This window comes from Clarias gariepinus, chromosome 23, assembly GCF_024256425.1.
Source record: "Clarias gariepinus isolate MV-2021 ecotype Netherlands chromosome 23, CGAR_prim_01v2, whole genome shotgun sequence".
Classification (NCBI taxonomy): domain Eukaryota; kingdom Metazoa; phylum Chordata; class Actinopteri; order Siluriformes; family Clariidae; genus Clarias; species Clarias gariepinus.
The window spans coordinates 17,750,042-17,773,092 of NC_071122.1; the positions used below are offsets into that span (position 1 = coordinate 17,750,042).

General features: G+C 41.5%; 1 protein-coding gene across 2 annotated transcripts in view; it reads right to left on the bottom strand.

Annotated features, from left to right (window-relative positions):
- The window catches only part of foxp4 (forkhead box P4), a 133,524-nt gene that overhangs the window by 47,003 nt on the left and 63,470 nt on the right, over positions 1–23,051 (bottom strand). For both annotated transcript variants that reach the window (XM_053484131.1, XM_053484130.1), the window contains 2 exons: positions 20,948–21,037; positions 5,601–5,723 (listed from right to left, as the gene is read on the bottom strand). In XM_053484131.1, coding sequence (XP_053340106.1) covers positions 5,601–5,723; positions 20,948–21,037 — 213 coding nt within the window. The remainder of the gene's footprint in view (positions 1–5,600; positions 5,724–20,947; positions 21,038–23,051) is intronic.

The following is a 23,051-nucleotide window of genomic DNA, read 5'->3' on the forward strand; positions in this document are numbered from 1 at the left end:
CAGACCTTGTTATTTACGACCCACTCGGCTGTAGCACCTGTCTCATGAAACCATTATGGACGAGCCGCTTTTTAAGATGATCTGTGATGACTTGCTGTTTACGGTGTTTTAAATGAGAGGAATCGACTGCCAGGGGCTGAACTTGGATCAGTGGGTAGGTGAGCCTGAGAGACGGCAGGCTTTATTGGTGACCAAAGATGTGGAGTCGCGTGTGATTTAGGTTTAAGTCAGTATAAATAACAACTGTCAGCGACTCATACTAGTATATATGTCAGCAATAACATTATGACCACTGACTGGTCAACTGAACACTGATCAAGCATCCATGGGTCCAATGCACAGAGGCCCCACCCCGCAACCAACAGCACCCAAATGTTCCACTGTCAGAGTTCTGCTCCCAGACACCACATCACGCTACCAGACGCCCGGCTGAGCCACATTGTGTGGGACCCCAGTGGCACGAGGGAAACCCAAAACCTACACACGTATTTTAGAGCATAAATGAAGCGAGCGGTTTCTCAGAAACTAGGCAGTGTGTCTGGCCCTGGGCACTGGAGAAGGTTGGTTAATAAAGAACCCGAAACTGTGTTTACACGCCGGTTACTGATTTAAAGCTCAACTGAACGTGACTCAGTCTTTATACACAGGTAAACATTGTGTGTGTGTGTGTGTGTGTGTGAGTGTGAGTGAGTGTGTGTTATCACAGGGAAACACTTTGTAGCGACACACCTTGCCAACTCAGATTACAAGCTTTCAGGAGATGTGTGTGTGTTCGTGTGTGTGTGTACAGGAGATGTGTGTGTTTGGGGCATTATTGCGAAGATTGTGTTTCATTCTTTCGAACAATGGAAAGGAGATAGAGAGATTGTAAAAGACGTGTAGGAATGTGAAGGAAAACAGACACGTTTATCTATCGGTTATTCATTAATGATCCTACCGCATGTTTATTGTTTAACGCTACTTGTACTATTTTATTTTATTTTACATTCATTGTAGATTTTAATCAATATCAGAAGAAAAGAAAACTGCTAATACGCCAATACATCTGAAGTTCTAAAGTCGAATGCACCAGATAAACATGGATTAGTTTGTTGTGCTGTTGGATTAAATGACAAAATAAAAAATGTCCTTTGTTCATGTAATTTCTTTATTTTAAAAGGGGGCCAGAGATTTTTTGATGATGTTAATAAGACACAGATGTTGTAAGACATTTGCCAAGATAGATAGGAATGAGTATCACCAGGGATCATCTGATTATGATATATTCACAATACCTTAGTGCTGATCCAGTTTGTATTTCAATTATGTTAGTATCACGAATTTTTATTAATAACCTGTAATTCTAAAAAAAAAAAAATCACAAATATTTTGCACATATCACACAGGATGCCTGTCAAAGTGTAAATAGTTTAGAGCGCTCCATGTGTAGAATTATACAAGAACGGCAATATTTTATCTTAAATGAAATCAAGCAAAAATGTAACAAAAATATATTATTTTATTTGTAATATCAATTTTGGATTGTGGCAATACATGAATTGCCATGCAAAAGAATTGTGATATGTAATCAATTTTTCCCCCATCTCTAGAAATAAACACACTATGATATTATCATGATAAAAAAATGTTCAGGTCTGAACTGTCTTTAAACAAACTCTAGAAGCATTGTACTCTCCTCAATTCCCTTCTCTCATTAAGGCTGATGCTACAATCCTACTACTTTTCGTGCAATGTCTCAGTTAAGCTCTGTTTCAAGCAGTTTTGCAGGCTGTTGCGCCAGCCGGTCCGGCTCCCAGCAGCAGCCTTGTTCTACATCTCTGCAACCGCAGCAAATGTAGACCTGTTTGTTTTCATTTCAAATTATCATTATTATTATTATTATTACTGCTATTATGTTTTTTTTTTTTTGCCAGGAAGCTCTAATAATCTTTGCACATCCTGTGTAACACAGATATCCCAGACATGGGAAACGCCTGATCATGGTAGATGCTGACGGTGGCCATTTAGGGGACGCCAGAAACAAGAAAAGCTGAAAAGTTCAAATAAACAATAAGCTTCAGCTTTTTGTACATGCTACTGGCTGAACAATGATCCTATCCAGCAATTTATAAGAGATTTAATGGACGAGTCCGTAAAATGATATAAGGGTACTCGATCTTTTTTTTTTTTAAACTCACATCCATGTTTATCATCAGAATATCAATACAATTCTGTTGTGTGGGGATTGATACCAATACTTTTTGAAAATTGATTTGATTTATTTTGATTACATTTAGTTATATAGTTTCTTTATTTATATATTCTAAACTATGCACACATACAGTATATCAAGATATTTATCAAATCGTGATACTTACACGTCTTACTTATCGTGATAATATCGTATCACGTGATCCCTGATGATTCTCTAATCTCTAATGTTTAGAACATTTGGATGAAGATAATATTGCTATTGAATCCTACAAGATTGCTCTGATCAGAGAAACTCATTTTCGTCAAGGAGTAAACATAACATGTGGGAACTCCACTTTAGAAAGGTAATCTCAAGAGTGTTTACTTCTCGTGACTTTCTAACGGCTATCAACATACTAGAACTTAGAAGATTGAACACTTGGGCCAAAGCTTCAATGCAGTGAGAAGGTATTTCTTTCTCCCTTCAAAATTTTGTAAAAAACGCTGACCCTAATCTTGATTGCGGCCTAGATTCAAATTACACATGAGAAATATGCTATCTGTGTGTGTCTCACATCGTCAATCCTCAGGCCACCTTACGAACGAAGGAGGTAGCCAGCTGAAGCTTGCGGCTAAACCCTATTTAACGCGCTATAGCCGCGTCAGCTCCAATATGTCGCCGATCTCTCTGGACGGAGCTAAAATTTCTCCTCCATGCCTGGCTGGCATCGGCCGATTTCGACCACTCACCCGCTCATTACCCCCTTAATTCATGCCCGCGTGGAGCTCGGCGCTAGGGAGAATAATTAAAAGGATAATTAAGGGCTTTTTTAATGATTTGATTCAGTGGACCCCTTTCAAGTTAACCGCACGCCTTCCAACGCGTTCACCTTAGACTCCCATTATTGTGACCTTGGCTTTTTGTAATGGTGAGAAGACTGGGGGGAAAAAGAAAAAATATATATCAGCTGGGCTGTAATTAAGGGTTGGGGGGGCGGGGGGTGAGGTAACTCATGCATAAACACACTCAGACGCAGTTTCTCAGTAGGTTTAATCACATGTCTATGAACGTTCATAATAGAGGGAGAACAAAAATCTTGCATATGCTGGGGTGAGGACAGAAACACAGCTAAAACAGAGCGCATATACAGAATACTTTTGGTACTGACCTTAAACTTTTGAGCAAGGGACATTTTATGGCACTGTCACAGACCTTTCAGGGTATCATTCATTTATTCATTCATCTTCTATCGATTCAGTTATGTGTCGAATTCTTTTGTGTGGCAAAAATCTAATACTTTTTTTTTTTTATGTATATATGTTTGCATTTAAGTGGTAAAATGTTGCTATTTCTCTATAAAAACTTCTCAAACAATGGCTGGCAAAATTATTTAATAATGAATTATATTGACTTGGGATATCAGAGAACAGATTTGCAATACAAATTGAACCGGCACCTAGGTATCATAGTAATATCGTATCAGGAGGTCTGTGGTCATTTTACCCTTATACACAGCAACTTTTTTTTTTGTTTCTTATTATACATCTGAGCAGATGAGGGTTAAGGGCCAACCGGGACAACTTGATGGTTGTGGGATTTGAACTTGGGATTTTCCAAACTGTAGTCCAATGCCTTACGCACTGAGCTTCCCCATTTCTATCGGGTCACAGGGGGGCCTGGAGCCTATCCATCACAGGGCACACACAAAATTCGGGAACGCCAATTAACCTAATCTGCATGTTTTTAGACTGTGGGAGGAAACCGGAGGAAACCCACCAAGTACAGTGAGAACATGCAAACGCCACACACACACACAGACCCGAGACGAGAATCAAACCCTCGACCCTAGAGGCCATGGTGCTTACCACTACCACCATTTTAGTATGTCAATGAGAGAGGGAAAAACTATGAATGTTAAGTAAATTTTGATTTCCATACAAATATTTCAATCCTGCTTGATGAGTCAGACCTACAACAATTTCTTTTTGTCGTAAACAAATTGCATTACTTTTTACGATTAAAATAGACTTCTTTTTTTTCCACTAAAGGTTACTTTTCCCTGCGTCTTCTACACATGTAATTACCCTGGACCTACAGAAAATGAATGGAAAAGCTGATTGTTTAAAACAAGGTAGTTGTTCAAACACCCAAACAAATACTTTTATAACCTCAACATATGTTTAATTTGTCTCTTTTAGGACCAAAAAATATTTTACAGCCAAACAGATTCTGTTAGAACGCGTTTCTTTTTTTTTTTCTTTGACGTCTCGTTCGATGAAGTAAGATGAAGAGGAGAACTGGAGGATGACCTCATTTCTGTACGGGGTTAAAAGGCCAAGGGGCGGAGCTTGGGGTGAGCTTGCGGCGCTGCGTTAAATATTTGAGAGACGTGCTGAGAGGTGTTTGTTCTTTCACGTCTGCCTTCAAGGGCCACACCTTTGGACCCCGGGCAACAGTATGAGATAACAAGATGCCTAGGAGTCTGTAAACACGGTAAAAGAGAAAGAGAGAGAGAGAGAGAGAGAGAGAGAGACTCACACACAAGCTTTCCATAGCTGGCGGCACGCAGACGTGTAGAAGCAGGAGCCAAAGGAGGCGTACTCAAATCTTGTAAAACGCTAAAACTAAAAACGTTACACACGCAGCCATCAAAGCGGCTCTTTCGCGGGCACGTCTGTTAGGATGCGGTGATGTTTCAGCAGCTCTGTTCCGTCACGGCCCTCGATCGAGTTCTCCCGAAGGCCTATACACATGACCGCGCCTTAACATGGAGCGGCGCACGTACGCGCACGCACGTCCATAAAAGACCTGGAAACGGTTGCAGTCATAAAGAATGTCAGTTTGAGACTTCCTCTGCAAATTTTCGACTTGGCAGACGCGGCGAGGGAACTAATTTGTGCTGGAAGTCTGTGTGTGTGTGTGTGTGTGATTAAAACAGAGTAAAGCTGCCTAGTAGATTAAGACACTCAATTAAGAAGGGGAAGGAGGAGGTGTGCGGTAAAACAGTGAAGTAAGGTGGGATAAGGGATCTAGGCGTGTGTGTGTGTGTGTGTGTGTGTGTTGGAGTAAAGTGGGGTGATAAAGAGAATAAAAAGGGGCTTCGTGTTTCAAGATCTCATGGGGACTAAATGTACAAGGAAAGAGTAGACCGTTCTCTTTTTTAACAATAAATCCTCCAAAAATATGAAACACAACAAAACACAAGAAAATTTAAAAGCTGTGTGTGTGTGTGTGTGTGTGTGTGTGTGTGTGTGTGTGTGCAACTGTATGTGATTTTTGCGTGCAATCTTGTAAGAGTATGAAATGTACTTGATTATGTGTGTGTGTGTGTGCGCAATTACATAAGAATACATGCTTTTGAGCGCATTCTTGAAAAAGTATAAAATTTACTTGATGTGTGTGTGTGTGTGTGTGTGTGTGTGAGTACCTGTTGCAGCATGAGGGCCTGTTGCTGCTGTAGCAGCGCCTGCAGCTGCGGAGGTGAAAGAATCTGCTGCATCTGTTGAGGAGTGATCATCTGCGGGGTCATCATTGCCATGGACACGGGCACCTGACCAATCAGAGACAGGAACAGTTAATACGTGTGTGTGTGTGTGTGTGTGTGTGTGCACATTTTGGTCTAACTGTCCTTAATGTGCAGGGATGCTGAGTAACTTACGAATACTCTCTAACACTTCCCTCTTTGAGGATTCACAACAGCAGGACACGCTGCAGTAGGAAAATAATCAGCGACTGAGGACTCCGAGTTCATTTTAAACTCAAAGGAAAATAGAAAAACTAAACTCTCTCTCTCTCTGACACTGGTGGAGACTCCTTCTGAAAACTTGCTAAACGGCAAAAGTTTATTCATGACACAAACGCAAAATCATTTCAAGGCCGCAAACTGTGTGTGAACATAACACACCATGATGTCACTACACACTCAACCTACAACACAAAACCTTTTTACGAGCAGCTTGTTTTTCTTTCTTTCTTTCCTGTATTTCATCACAGCTGTTTATTATGAACAATATAACCGACACACACACACACAGTCACGGAAAAAAACAACACACTGGGGCCGTCAAGCTGTATCGTTATAGAGCTGTCAGTTTAAAAAAAAAATAATAATAAAAAAAAAAAAGGGAAAAGAAAAATCACTGAACACGATGAGCAAATATTGTTTCAGCTAGGAATTCTTATCTGAACCAAACAACCTCGACTCACACATATACACACACACACACACACAAGCACACATGTTGTTATTATGAGCTGCTACTATCAGAATCGAGCCTTTGTCAAAAATAACAAACAACTCGATAAGATTACGATCAGGAAACAAGCTAGCAAAAGTCTGGAAAAGAGAGCGCAATTTGGGCAATGACAGTGAGGCGTTAAAACGAGCGCAGCGATTATTATCTTACTCCAAATATGCAGTGAGTGTGAGAGAGAGAGAAAAGAGAGAGCGTGTGTGTGTGTGAGAGAGAGAAATTTTGAGAATGGGCTGGAATTAAAGGAGAGGGGAAAAAATAGAAAAGAGAAGCACCCGTGAAGCACGTCTGTGGTATGCTTCCTCGAATTCTAGCGTCATTGTGTGAGCACGCAGGCACACACACACACACACAAACGTCGCAGCTTAGCCGCTCCACGGGGTCCCATTTATTTTCCTATTTACTGCTCAAGGGCCATAACTGATTATCTCACTGCAACTGCTCAATAAAAATAAAGCTATTTACAGGCGACGGCTGCTTGAAGCCCGAAATATGAGAACAAATTACAATCCGCATAATGTATACATTTATCTAAACGGCGTACGCAACAGGGGGAAAAAAAGAAAAAGAGAGAGAGGAAAAAAAAAAAACAGAGGAAGGCTGCAAATTTGATCTGGAGTCATTTGTTTTTGAGGCAGGGCTTGAGCGTGCGGTTGATTTATTCAAAGGCCGAGAGAGAGAGAGAGAGAGAGAGAGCGAGAGAGAGAGCTGTCAGTGGCAAATTAAATCTGTAAAGGTCTGATTTGACTTTGTAAACAAGACGGGCGGTAAATATGAACACACTTGTTCCCTCTCCCCTCCTCCTCGCCTCCGCGCCCCGTCTCCCTCCCTTCCTCTATCCAAGAGAAGAGGATAAAGGCTCCCTCGCATGTGGTTATCAGTATGGAGAGAGTGCGCGCGGCGAGCCTTGTCCAATCTTTTATTGTAAACCCGGCATATCGTGATCAAACGAGTCATCCATAACCTAACACACTCAATCATGAAATCCCTCCAGTGAAGGGGAAAAGGGGAGACAAGACCACATTATGCACTCCTTTAGCTCGTAGCATGCGAGTGTGGGTGTGTGTGTGAGTGTGTGGGGGTGGGGCGGGGGGGCGCTTCAAGTGGAGCCGCTCTATCACGCTCGTGGCGGTGGCAACTCCAGGCAAGTCCAGGCTCACCGCGCTGAAATGATATCATATCTCTGATGGCGATGTCTGGCTGCTATTAAACGGAGGTTAAATATGATAAATGTGTTTGGTGCCAGGCGGATTCGATAGAGAGTCGCCAGGAGGAGGTTTGGCAGCCTTTTGCTAAGTGACTTCAAGCAAAGGGGTTCAAGTGCCTTCTTCCAATTTGATACAAGGAAGGTATCGAGAGGGGTGTGAGGTATGTGTTTGTGGATGCGTGTGTCTAATACTAAAAAATTCCATGTTTTTTGTTGTTGTTTTTTTTCATCACTAGACCGCGCAGAAACAGGAACTCTGGGCATCGCTTCGAGAATAAAAAAAAAAGGATAAATATCGTGATTGTTATGATGATTGTTTTTTCCATGTTGTTTGACTACACACGCTGTAGTGTGTTTTTAAGTAGGCACAACATATCCACAACGTATTAAAGTAAATAGAAATAACAAATATATATCGATTAGGTCGATGTTATTTCCGATGAACTTCCCTGACCTATTTTTTGTAGCCATTTTCTTCAAAACAATTTTAAAATCATTTAACAGTGCGCAGGGGTAAAAATGTGGAGCCACTGGTACGTGACTGTGACCTGGACAGGACGTTTGTTAATTTTCCGTCCTGCGTACCCAGTTCCTGTCCCAGGAAGCTCAGGGCACATTGCGGGAAACGCCCTGATCAGGGTGCCAGCCTATCACCGGGCACACACACTCACACACTGACTCATACTACAGGCAATTTGGACATACCAATCCGCCTACACTGCATGTCTTTGAACTGTGGGAGGAAACCAAATGACCTGAAGAAAACCCCCAACCCTGGAGGTGTGAGGCGATTGTGTGTTAACCAGTAATCCACACACATTACAACGGCTGTATATATTCAGTACATCCCCTTTTGCCTAATCACACTGTAGGTCAACACAGTGCAGTTGATTGTATTGTGCTATACAGTAAGTCCCCGACTTACAAACGAGTTTCCTAGTGGGAACACGTTTGTAAGTCAGATTCGTTCATAAGTCCGACAAAATGGCTCTTACATCCCTATCTTACCCACGCAGGTTTCATGCACTGGCCGTTAGTTAAGTTTTTACAGTTTTGGTTTGACTATTACGTTTCCAATCTTTCCGCACAGAAAATTTAACATGTCTATTTTTCTTATCGCGAGTCAAGCCACGTAGGAAGGATACTGTAAGTGTGTTATATACCTCTGAAACAAATATACAATGTAAAGCATAAAAAACACACAGGTTTGGTGTTTTGATTCCGCATTATATTCTCCGCCCACAACTCGTCGAATCATCTTAAATGTCAGAATACACAACATGCCATTTTTAGACAAGCTCTATGGTGATGTTTTCATAGATTATAAACAGATGTGGTACAGATGCTACACCTAAGCATGTGTTCTACCTCATTACTTTATATGGATATTATAATGTGGCACTATCACCATGTTATAGTTATGCAATCTCACCAAGCGCATTATGGATACGGTACTTTGGTAAGATTCTCTTATCCATCTTTGTTTTATGAAACTCCACACCTGGAGTCGAGTTCGCAGACCGTCTGTAACATGGACTATTAACCCGAATAAACACCGGAGCGTTGAGAATAAAAACAGGGTAGTACAGAGAACAAAAAACATTAGGACAAGGCCCAGGAAGAGTCTGTGGAAGCTGGTCGATGGAGACAAATATACCGTATGCGTGAATGTTTGTGTGCGAGTGTAAAAAGCACGGGATGCTGTTCAGGTAAAGGGAGGGAGGTAAGGGAGCTCGAGCGTCGCAGACGCTTGGCATCGTGCCAACGCGCCGCTTGTCACCGCGACCTGGATTGCAAAACACCACCCTGTAATTAATCCCTCATCGGTGTCCCATTCTGCGCCGTGCATTTTATTTGATACACACGTTCATTGACGTTTTCCAGTTGTGGGGCACAATAATTACTGGAGTTATAACACCTTCCATCGCAGCGCGCCTGAATGCCGAGTTGTTAAGGTTTGACGCCGTTAATTGCCCCTATAATCTAATCCCACAAAAGCGAGCCCATTACGCCGGCATGTGCAATTCGACACTGCTGTGTTTTTTTTTTTTTTTTTTGCATGCGAAAAGCGTCGCCATTAGCCTGCTTGACGGCCGCCCGACAAAAAGGCCCGCGCACAATGCCGAATTATATTTTCGTTCGGCTTTGTCTCTCGACGCAAATGATTTCTCTTCCCCCCTTCCCCCGCCCTTTCATTCGCGAGCTGAATAGGCTTCGTAATAGAGGAGACTAAAAAAAAAAAAACCCTCCAACCATTTCAAGTCAGGCATTTATTAAATGAATTAAATTTTTTCGCCCTCTCTTTCTTTTTCTTCCATTTTTTTTTGCACTGAATGCCTTTTTTTTTTGAGCAGGAGAGATGGGCGCTAGATTAGCGAAGACCTAGGTGCGAATCATCACAGTCGAATTCTCCCTTTGCTTCAGTTTCACACCAGAGACAAAGACAGTTGTTAGGAGAAAGAACAGCTTCAGGGGTGCTCTGTGTATGAGTGTGTGTTTATGTGTGTGAGTGTGTTAGCATTGCATTTCTACTCCCCAGGGCTGGCATTAGCCACCGGAAGACAACCTGTCTCTCCTGGCTGTGCGTATGCGCCTCCATGTGTGTTCGGCTCCAACAGGTTGGTGGGAAAGTAAATAAGTGCGGCGACTGCCTTCCAGACAGGAGCGTGTTGTGTGTATGTGTGCAAAGTAGCGTGAAATCTGCAGCCATCGGCGCTGAGCGGCGGGGGTCACGCACTTTTTATCGCTGCTGTTTTTATGTCCACCTTTAGACCGAGTACAACAGATGGCTTTGATCTGGTGGAGGGTTAGGACTTACACACATGCTGCTACATCAAGGCATACACACACACATACATACACTGACAAGGTGCTGGTGCTGGAGAAGAACCAGGCAGTGATTAGATTAGTATGAGAGCCAGATCATCACGTCATCAGATTTAGGGTTTCCTTATACACCGTGCAACTGAGAAGGATTTTTACGATAATATCTTTTATTGGGAAAATTAACAGTAAAATAGTGGATTTTTTTACTTTTACGCAATATTTTTTTTTTTTTATAATAACCTTTAAAACCCTAACTTCCGGCCTTATTTCAACTGATGTAATAGTTGAAACAATACGAGACCGGGTGTAGGTCCTAGACACAACATGGGAGCAAATGTGTGGTGGAAAGTTAAAATTTGTGAGATTATGCATCAGGAATCAAAAAGAAGCTTTGTGTAAAACTATAGTAAAGCCCATGAAAGGAAATTTAGTGGTGTATAAATTTCAACTGAGTATTTTTTTGTGCGTGTGCGTGTGTGTGTGTGTGTGTGTGTGTGTGTGTGCGCGTGCGTGTTTGATGGCTACCACCCCCTCGAGCCATCTCTATGAGCATCTCAAATTGTCTCTTAATGAGGCTGCGTCTGTGGCACCTCTGCAGCTTCCCAGTGCCATTAAGATTCACCAGGCCTGTCCGCGCACGGCACACTACAGAGGTCAACTCCAATCCAGAGAGAGAGAGAGAGAGAGAGAGAGAGTGAGGGAGAGAGAAAGAGATGGTGGGAGGAGAAGCGCAGCAGCAGGGGAGACGGGCATTTTGCAGAGAGCGAGGAACAGTAATTAGAGGAGCTGTTTGAAGAGCAAGTTTAACTGATTAACAAAGGGAAGAGAGGGGAAACGAGGGAGCGAGAGAAAGAAAGAAAGAGAGAGGAAAGAAAAAAGCGAGGAAGAAGAGCGATGCGTCCCGGAGGGTCATAAAGTAAGAAGTGGAGACCGAGTGCGCATTTCAATGAGTTCTAATCTCGTCCTCTCTCTCGCTCTTTTTTTTTTCCATGTCCTTGATGAATTACGGTTTCTCGTACAGATCCGATTTACTCGTATTAATCAAGACGTTCGGAGAACAACGTCCGGCTCATCCTAGTCAAACCAACCCCCCGCCCCAATCCAAGCTGGACGCTATGTCCAGATCCTGCCATGGCCTGCTTCTATATAGAGGTCAAACTCAGAACAAGAGAATTTCCTGACAAGTACAATTTAAATATATCACTCCTTGGCACAATGGGCCGTCCGAGTGCCAAGAGGCTCATTTTCATTAAGCTGAAATCGCCGGCTCTTAAAAGAACTCTGAACGGCGTCCCTACTGCGCTGCTCGACTCTATTATATTCCATTACTGCAAATGTATGCAGCTTCATAATACCCGCTCACAAATTATAATCCACGCCGCTGTCATGATGACGCCGCTCAAAATTATCAAGGATTCGGCTATTAGAATTCGTACTAGCGTTTTATATATATATATATATATATATATATATATATATATATATATATATATATAAACGAATATTAAAGCAGAGCTAAGACTCCTGCTGGTAACTCGTTTCAGAAACCTGGACTCTAGAATTTCTGCATTTTGTCCCAAAGATTTGAAGTTTGAAATTAATCTACTTTATTATGTCACATGGAAAGTTTCTAACAGCCAATTTATTTCCAAACTCAAAAAAAGAAGTCAGAAATCAGCTTCAGAATTACTACCACCATGGGGGGGGGGAATATATATATATATATAGTATATATATATGTTTTTTAAATGGCAAACAAAAAAATACGACAGAAATCTAACCTTTGATTGAAAGAATAAAAAAATAAGTTAAAAAAAGGCAGCTACAGGAATCGTATGAATAGAATGCGATACTGAAAAGTGTTGCTATTTATACGCTAACCTTTTTTCAGCTCAATCAAGGAGTTCAGGAACTTTTCAGCGCTCGTCCATGACTTCCCATTTTACTTTAGAAATGTGAGGTGACAGAAGCAAAATTCCCCCAGGCATTCATCAACGTAGGGAGGATTAATGAATGCGCATTAAATGATAAAAACCTTCAACACTCATTATAAAAAAAATAAATAAAAAAAAATGTGTGAATATTCCCGTATCTGCTGTCAGTGCAATAATTAGGACGTTAGAAACAATCTGTGCATTAATAAATCTCCCTGGAAGTGAACATAGGGGTATTTTGTCACCACACACATGCAGAGTGATGAGAGTGGGTACCGGGATTTAAAAACAAAACAAAACAAAACCCATATGTAGAAGATAGTGTCACCACGTATGTAAATCTGGAAAGTGACACCATTTAAATGTAAAAGAAAAAAAGCTTGAGTAAAGATGTTTATCTAACCACGAACATAAACGCCTGGAGTTCAACAGACGCCACTAGAACTTAGGATGTATGGTAAAGGATCGGGGGAGCTCAAGTAGGGTCAGGGAGAAAACTTTAGGCACCCAAATCCCAATATCAAGAAATAGGTGTCAAGTCGTATCAGGATTTTTGATTGTGCAAAAAAATCAGAAAACAGTTATGAGAGTAAAAAGCATCTTTATTGCTATACTATATAATCGTCTGCTACACTAATGCATTTATCCCAGTGTTTTAATTGGGCTTGGATACCACCAAAGTAGAAAGTTTTCTGCCTGCCTCATGTATGAAACTCTGGCCTCCCAGGAACTCCTTAAATGTCCCAAACATGCAAAAATGTGTTTGAGTGAGGCCATGAATGTACTGTATGGGGGATGCAGCAATAACTCCCGGTCGAGCTCCTGTAATGTGGAAGGGATGTTTGTGAATGACTGTAAGTACAGCTCCCACAGACAAATGCGTCTCTTGTGCAAGTTGGCGCAAAAAAGGCCCAGGCGTTCCACTCTCTGAATGTTCACGGGAAGTGTCTCTGAACCACTTCGGTCAGGATCAGCACTCACAGTCGTATGGCTTTTGCAATCTTTACAGCGCCTGTGAATCAATTAATTTTACCCCTTTAGTCACGACAAAGTTTGTCGCAAGTCCCGTTTTGACTTGAACACCCCTCGTATATTTTGTGAAGATTTTTTTTTCTTTTAAATAAAAAAGACCTCTCATAATTCCAGCATGAGATTAAGATAATTAACGACAGCGACCTTCATTAACCATCTTCACCGAGGGTGCCAATAATTCCGGCGATGGCATCGAACAAAGACAATGGCACATTTTTTTCCCCCCACTTAAGAAGGAAAAAGTCGTAAGGAGAATGACGGCGTAGGGACACGAACGAGGAGAGTCCTTCTCTTCAGAAAAGGTCAGCCAGGCGGTAATGAGCGGTACACTAAATTATGGTATTTAAATAAATGGATGATGAATACATCTCCATCCTCTAGAGCTTTCGCTGCCATTCCACATTACGGGGTAATTATCACACGTAGGGCTGCAGCACATACACATACACACACACGCTTAGAAAAAAAAAAGAGAGAAAGAGGGAGGGAAGGAGAAAGAGGAGAGAAAAAGCCCGCAGCAAGCGTGCATAAAAACATGCGGCGAAACTTTGAACAGACGTGGCGAATCAGCTCCATAAAGCCGTAATTGGGACTGGCTGAGTTCTTGAAAGGTTTTTTATTGCCGGAGAGGAATAATATGCTCGTCCATATAAAGAGGGGGAAAATCTGATAAATGGTGCTTAAAGTTGGTGAATTTAGAGAAGGGCCATGAAGGTCTAGTGCTTTAAAGACTGCGAAGGAGTTGCGACTAGACGGCTAGTGTGAATTATGATGGAATCAGGTTTGAGGAGTACACACCAACTCACGCAGACTGCATGGAGGTCTCTTCTCCCCCTCAAACACACACACACACACACACACACATTATACGCACAAGCAGGCTGTTCCAGACAGGGCGGACACAAACTGTCAGATATTGGTGAGAAAATAAATACAACTGTCCCTCTGTGGCATGCTCCATAGCAGGAGGACAAATTTATCGTCAGAGTAATTCTCCCTGATTCACGCTGCTTTAACAAGCCCCCGAGCCTAGCTGATGCTAGTGTGTAATTGTGTGCTTGTGTGCGTGTGTAGGTGGGTGTGTGTTTCTTGTCTGTGATGTTACCCTGGCACTAAATGGAGAGTGATAGAGGAGAAAGGAACATATAATCAAAATATAAACAGCACACTCCATCTAAATGACCTGTCTTGAAGCTCACCGGCGGAGCTCAGGGACCTCCGGGGGGGAAGAGGATAATTGAAAAAATGACAAGGAAATGGCTGGAGAAGGAGTCTCTCTCTCTCTCTCTCTCTCTCTCACACACACACACACACCTCAGTGCGGTACACTGGGAACAACATCCCAGTGCTGTTTATCCCTGTCAGAAAGAATTACCCAGCTCACTGAGGGAGGACTGGTCTGTGCTGTACAAACACACACACACACACACCATTTTTTTCCACCAAGTCTCTCCCTCCTTCCTGGTATTTCCCTCTTTCTCCTGTGCTGATAGGCATTACGATCTGTTTATTCACGCTAACCCTCATCAGCCTCCTCTCGCTGGGCTCCGGCCGCTAAACAAGCCGTCGCATCTTGTTTGTACAATCTGCTGTTACAACCCTGTGCAGGGGAATACCGAACGTGTTAGATGTAAAAAATAATAAAAAAAAAAAAAGAAGAAGAAGAAAAAGAAAAAAAAGCTAAGGGCTTAAGAAGGATAGGATGGGCTGGGGGGGGGGGAGAGTGTGTGTGTGTGTGTGTGTGTCTAAAGATGAGCATGTAGGGGAGAAAGGGTGAAGAGGTGCTAACTGTAAGCTTTAACTCTTTATGTTGTAGTTAGCACACAGTGGCCTGAAGCCATTTAAAAACCCTTGTTTTCAGTCTGCCAATAACTACAAACATCAGATAAAAATGCTAGTCTCATAGTACCATCCTATTTTTCTCTTGTTCTTTATTAGATTTGTCAAAGTTTTGTTTAGGTTATATAGTTGTGATTGTAGAGGTATAAAATGCTTTTCCTAATAAAAATTATAAAACCAAGGAATTCTAGTCTCATAAAAAAGTGTTGTTGCTAATGTTAAATCATTCCAAGTCATTAGTTTTAATGTTTTTATGGTAAAAGTGAAAAACAATTTTTAGAACAGCGGACATAAAGTCATATTCTTAAAAAATATGCCACAATTATATACACACAGACATTTAACTTATAAAATAAGAGTGGAATGGAATACTTTGGAATTTGACAAAATAAATTTTATTAATTTCATTCTTAAGAGAAAAAAAAAGTTTCATGCTAACCCTTTTATGCTTTATACCATCCAGTAAATTGCTTTTTAACTTAAACCTTCCCTGTATATACAGTGCACGCACTTCCAGTCAAAAGTTTGGACACACCTTCTATCCTGATATTTATTTCTTTAGTTCTACATTGTAAAAGAATCCTCGTGGCATCCAAAATAGGCAACAAACTATTAATATTGAGATGTGTCCGCTACTTATGCTTTGTAAAGTCTTTATAACGGCTCTAATCTGAGGTGCTGGTTGTTAATTGGTGATTTATGAGGCTGGTTACTCTAAATGAACATCTCCTCTGCAGCAGAGGTACGTTTTGCTTTGCTTCTTCATTAGAGCCAGTATATTTGGTACTGTATATTTTTAATCTTTGCTTACAAACTCACTCCTACATGTATGAGCGATTCAAAATACCAATTATGGAAAGCCAAAATACCACCATTGTTCCTTTGGAAGAAAAAAAAATAGCCTCTCCTTAATCCTGAAAGAAAAGGTCAGAAGGTCACATTGCTCAGGTGGAACCGATGAGGAAGGCCGAGCAGGTCAGCGAGAAGAGGAGGGGGGGCTTTTTTAAAGCATCTCGGCGCTACCTTCAAACAGGCTGGAGATATTAGCCCGCATGTGGAGACTGAAGGGGCTATATTGAGTGGGACGCTCCGCTGTCATGTTAATAACGGCCGTGATGAAAGGCTCCAGGCGCCAGGACCAGGTGGATCCATAAATACAAGCTCCCGAGCAAAAGAGTCATGAAGCGTGACGTCCCTCTCCGTTTCAGGGGTTAATTTGTCCCGAAATAATCCGGCAACCACTATTCCTTCTATCCTGCGGTCTTTCTGCATTTCTGTGGGGTCTTTCTGCGTGTCGAGCTACACAAAGTAATGAGAGACAGACACTGGAGGGATCCACGACTGGGAGAAAAAGGGGAGAGGAATGCAACCGTTCTGAAGTGTCCAGGGAGCACTTTTGTGACAGCGTTCGGACAAATGTAAAAGCAGCGCTTGTGCGAATGCCCTGAGCAGAGCAAGTTCAAGTGGAAAATCCACCCCCTCCCATCCTTTTCCACCTCCTCCTCAAACTCTTCCCCCCCTCCCTCTTCCATTAGTCTCTTGCTCATCACACACACACACACACACACACACACACTCTTGTGCCTCTATCTAACGCCCCACTGCCCCAGAATAAAAATGACAAAAAATTTCCAGTAGAACACAAGAGAAGCGGCTGACGCTGGCGGGGGAGAAGCATAAAAGCCCCATTATTGACTGGCCTTCATTGCACATTTCACTCATGTTTCAGCTTAAAAAAATGGACTTTCACACTCGGCTGCGCCAGAACCCAAACTCCGAAACGGGCACTGCTGCCCTGCACTGTTCTCCCTTCATGGCTTCTGTCGTTCGTCAACCTCCCCACTTATTTTTCTCATTCCGTCAGTCTTTTTTTTTTTTAAACCCTTCTCTCTTCTTCAGTGAAAGAAAAAAATAAGGAGAAAAGTTCCAAGTAAGCACTTCCACTTAATGGACAAAAAAAAAAAAGACGTTCGTTTCAGGAACCAAAAGTTCAAGAGAAATGGAACAGTTTTTCTTGATAGCCATGTCTAGGTTATAAACACCATTGAAGGACACTTGGAGCAAAGTGGACATCTCCAGAATAAAACTTTTCCAAAAAAGTGTTCGGATCACTATCAAAAAAAAAAAAAAGAAAAAAGAAAAACAAAGGTACAAGATACTCAGCAAGGTTAAAGTACTTGTCAAAGTTCGTATTAGCAATGCTATAAAAAAAAGAAAACACAGCAGGCTTGGCCCGGCAGTGAAGAAGTGAACTTGCAAAGTGAAAAGAGAAAGAAAAGAGGGATGCAGAAGACGAGAGAGGCGTGCCAGCTGGAGACACACACACACACATCTCTCCATCAGCTCATTTAAATGTGGCACTCTGTGTGCACAATGGTGCGATGGCAGCGCAGCCCCTCTGTTAACACGCGCAAGAAGGAAACTAATTAGCATGTCTCTAATGAGTCTTTTCATTTTTTTAATTAAATAAGGGCCTCAATAATACATGAAAAGAGGACTTTTTTCCCCTCTTTTCAATTACCAACTGATACGTGGCTACAGCCACGTGTGTTTTGTATATGTCTATCTGTGTGTGTGTATGAGTTTTTTCTCATACACGCACAAACACACACACACACACACACACACACTCACTTCTTCTGCTATGACAACACATACTGAAACATACAATAATTAGATTTTTAGTTCATATTTGACACACTAATGCTATATTCTGTAACATCATGCTACGTGTGCCAGGACAACTAATAATTAAGGACAAAGCTGTTCAGAAAATTCGCAAAAAAAAAAAGTTTGTATGGAATGTTCAGACAGAAAGATGGTTGATGGAAGGATGGAAAAAATAAATCAAACTTTTCAGTCATCATTCGTATGCATCACTGAAACAGCTTCATAAGGAGTTAACCAATTTCTGATTTGTTGCTTGGTCAAGTATGCTATTTTCCTTTTAAACTTGCTTAAATGACAGGATTTTATTTACTTAAACATCCAGGCTGCCCAAAAGGACCAAACACCCTGCAGCAAACATGGTGGCTAATGTAAATGGACTCTCTCCCTCTCCCTCTCTTTCTCTCTCTGACACACACTCACACACACATGGATTTGTTTAAAAAGATGTTAAACCCAGCAAGAAGTAAGCATCAACAGAAAAATGACTGTGTAATACTGAAAAATTCACTAAGTGTAGCTAATATATTGCTAGCCAGCTAATATAAGATCCAGAGCTAGCTAAGTTAATGAGCTTGTGGTTAGCATGTGTTACTGTAGCTGCACTGCTAACAAACGGCTTGTCTTTCTGATATTACATCTCAAATGTCTCTCTAATGTCAAAGAAACTGTTAAGGATGCAAATTTTACACAAACACACACACATAAACATTTTTTTTTTACACCAAACAAGCTGCATAGGAAAGTCAGCTGTGGTAATTTTAGCCGTGTAGCTGTTTTAGCTACCTCGACTAACTTTGCCACGTTGTTTTTGTTTGGTTTTTAGTATTTTCTTATAGCTAATATAGCATGTGCTGTCAGAATGGTATAATTTGTCGAAGTTGTGTCTACTATAAAGATATTTTTGTACACAGTGCTAACAATTTGGAAACTGATAATCTAGCAAAGTGACTAGAAAGGGTTTAAGCTTCAACATTTTCAACATGGTCATTAGCTGGGGTCAACAATTTGTATTTAGTACATGATATATATTTATATGTATTACTTTCTTAATTAAAACATCAAGTTTACTTCATATCAGTTTGATTTATTTTTTGGCAGCTAAAAAAAGAACATGCTTTTAAACAGGCTTAAAAAGAAGCGCTTAGCATCATGACACTTATAAGCAATAAAACATAACCTGAAGTTTTTTATACCTGCATGCTGTTATGCAACATAAACAGTCTTAGTATTTTAGGGCATCGTAATGATTTGTAATTTTAACACAGCAGGCTAGTTTGGGAAAGCAGACAAGACGAGAGACTAGACTTGTCAGTGCAATTGGGACTTGCCTTGCAGGCAGCAAGGAATTCCAAATTACAAACTGCTCCTTTAGGTTAATAAGCACCGCATTTACTCGTGAGCTATAAAGTCAATGAGATAATGACGCCGTTTAAAAGTAAGACAGTAATCTTCAATACTGTATCTTCAATTAAATATATATAAAAAAAAGATTTGAATGAGTATAACAGGAAGAGGGAGACATAATAAGAGAAACGATCTATACTGTATGCACATTCCTGTTGTGTGTTGTTAAGGCGAGCCTTGCCAGTACAACATAATCAGTCGCTGCGTTTTAATGCGCACAGCTTTGAAACGAATGAATCTAATGAGGGATTAATCATTAACAAGCCACCAGCGCTGACTACACATCTATCTTGCTGACATATGTGAACTCTTTGTGCTTATGCACACATACGCCGGAGCGACCGTGACAGAGAGGTCTTGTAAAACTGTCTCGTTATTTGATTTGATTTTTTTTTTTCCTTTCACCCCTTCTTTACTTTGCCTTAACTCGACATGCCTGCTGTAGCAAACTCCAGCCCGGAGTTCAATCTAATTAGTGTGGTTTGTTAATTAAATGAGCACGCCACTAACGAGGTAACCTGCTGTTCCTTGATAATGTTAATTACCCTGAAGGGAAAACCTCTCAACACGACCATTTAAACTGTCAGTCCACATTCCCTGCAGGATTATTGATGATTCGAAAAACTGAAGGCTGCATTACTTTGCTCTCTGGCTTGCTCTCACCGCCTGTTCCTTTGTCACGTTGTTGACCAATTCTCTCGCCCACCCCCCACACTTTTACAGTACCTACCCCTGGTTTAAACATGGCAAGACTCTTGCTGTCACGTTCAGTTTTACCACAAAGACAAATTAATGCGGTTTACGTTAGTGCCGTTTTACGGTTTATGTTATGCCTGCGGCTTTACAGTTATCTCTACTGGCTAAACTTAAAATATTGCCATATATGTGTAACACACACTCACCCTAAGCGTATGCTTAAACTCTTTTACGAACAAACAGACGCTAAAGGTGTTAAACCTGGCCTACATAAATCGTCTTTCTTACGGCGACTAACATTATATTCCATTTAACGTACACAACTCCATGCCAGCAAGCTAACAGAGAGACACTTGACACTTCTAGGAGAGGTTTAAGAGCGGTGAGGAATTCGACGAGGGTTATAGGAGACGAGTAAGAAATTCAAGCAAGCGATGCAATGCTGCTCCATGCCTCGGTCGTGGGCGCCCGGTATCACAGCTACTGAACTACTCTGTCCCACTTAAAACACACACACACACATACACACGGTGTGTGTGCATGTACAAGGTCAGGTGGAAGGGGATCCTGCTCTACAGCTAACCTCATGCTCACAGAGGGAATTGTGTTTGGTCTCCAAGCACTGCCTATTGTGTGGCGCTTCAGTACAAAGAGACACATTCATTTGACTGCTTTTTAATACAGCGCTGAGAGCTTGAGAGACAGAATCTCAGAGAGGGAGAGCAATGGAGAGAGAGGGAGAGCGAGAGAAGGAAGGAAGAGAAAAAAAACAAAAGCACTGTAACAAGTAGTGGAAATTAGACTAGGTTACAGTTTGTTACTGAGTTTTATACTGAGCTGGAAGAGTAAATTAGGAGTGGGGTAAAAGGGAAGTCTTTAAAAAAGTGTGCTTTGTGGTCTGTGTGTGTCTCACCTGTACAGGGCTCTGTTTGACCTCGTTACTGCTGGGCGAGCTGAGTCCTGTGGCCTGTTGAAGAAGGAACTGGCGTGCTGCCTGGAGAGCCTGTGGACATGGGAGAAAACAGACGGTGGTGAGTCTCTCTCTCTCTCTGACACACACAGCTTAACTTTCATCAGAATCTTTTTTACTTTGGAAAATTTACTTTGCATTTCACAAACCCCTTAAAATCTATCAATACTGCAAATATTGGCACCACCTTACAACAAAATGAACATAAAGTATTTGCATTCATCATATAATTTAGTGTATTGGGTTTTAAAGATGTTCCACCATTATATGTTGATATATTATTATATGTGAGGGTTTCTTTCAGAGTTCTTCCTTGCCACAGTCACCTCTGGATCTTCATAAAGCTGCTATAGTTATGCAACTAAAACAAACAGGAAGATATAATCATAACTATGTTTAATAGTTAAAACATTTTGCATCCTCCAAATGTCCAAAATTCCAATGTAATACGTTGTCTTGACAAACTCAAAGGGTCATGTCATAACTCAGATTTCTGAATTACCTGTACATAACTGCCACACCACATGCACTTTTACAGATAACTTATACAAACCAAAGGTACAAGATACCGCACGTACCCTTGACTGATGGAAGAAACCCCATGAAGATGGAAGAAATTTTTTCTTAGGTCTGTGTGTATATGTTTCATCTTATCTGTTGCTCCTGTACAGCACCGTCCTGTCCCAACAGTCGGAATAGTCTGCGCCTGAGCTCAGGAATTTTAGTTACCCTGTTTTTGTTTCAACACACCAAGCCGTTGGGGGCAGTGGGCCAACGGAAAAACATGCCTCTCCAAACAAAAACACCAGGCGGCAGTAAATCAGGGGGCAAAGCATAGTTTTTGAAGAGCGCCATCAGGATGCACATTTGCTTCCTGGCTCCAAAGAGAGAGAGGAAGGCTACATGGTAAATATTGATTTATGAAAAAAAAATGTGGGGCCAGACCACCGGTTCACGAGGAAAAAAAAAAAGAGAGAGTAAGCATTACACTTTAACCTGACATGATGAGAAACAGTTCCTGGTAATTTTACCAATGCTAATCAGAGCTTCAGGTCTGCTGTGGTATATAAACTGTAAATACTATCCAAAAATAACAGAGAGATAGAGATGGAGAGCAGCTCTTATAATGTACTATATGCAACAGGTTTCCTAAATAAAAGGGATGAACTGGTGTTTTTTTATGACTCCCTGATATACCCAATCAATTCACATGAATACTAATCAGTCCCTTTGAAATATCTAACACCCACTGTTGCAAATGATATCAATTGCAAAAGCCCTTGTGTGTGTGTGGGAGGGTGCATTGTGAAGTTAACAGCAATGCCCTCGATATAAAAGATGCTTATTCTTAAAAAAAAAAACTGAGAGTGACAGAGAGAGAGAGAGAGAGAGAGAGAGAGAGAGAATGAGAGAGAGAATGAGAGAGAGAGAGAGGCTCATCACGCAATCAAATGTATGGCCTGCATGATGAAAACCATCTGCTGTATCAAGAGCACTTGTTACTTTTGCTGAGGTCGCAGCTGAATAGTGCGCGCACACACAGACAGATGCGAATGTATTCCCCCCCCCCCAATCCACCCACGCCCTGAAAAAGCCCCTCCGTCCGACTGAACAGGAACCGTGTCCCGTCAGAGTGTTACCTCAGCAGTAACAAACTTAAGTGGACTAAAAACACCTCCCAGTCTAGCCTTGGCCAGTTCGGCTTCACACACACACACATACACACCAGGCATGTGGTGGATATTAAATACCCTCGCCAGCTATGACCACATGTGCATGCGCGCTTAGGCTCACACCAGTGGTGGCCTGGGACTAGACGGAATCTGGCAACAATAAAGGCAAATTCGATCCAAATTACTGCACTGATTGTGACACTTTCTTAATAAACCGGTCGTGCTGCTAATATGCGCAACTATTTTCTTAAACTGATCTCTGCCTCTTCTTGGCATTTTCAGTTTCTTAATATGAGCGTGCTTGATAGACTAAGAAAAAAAAAAGTGTGGTCAGTGCCATGGTGCTTCTGTGCTTCATCAGGCTGAACTGAGAG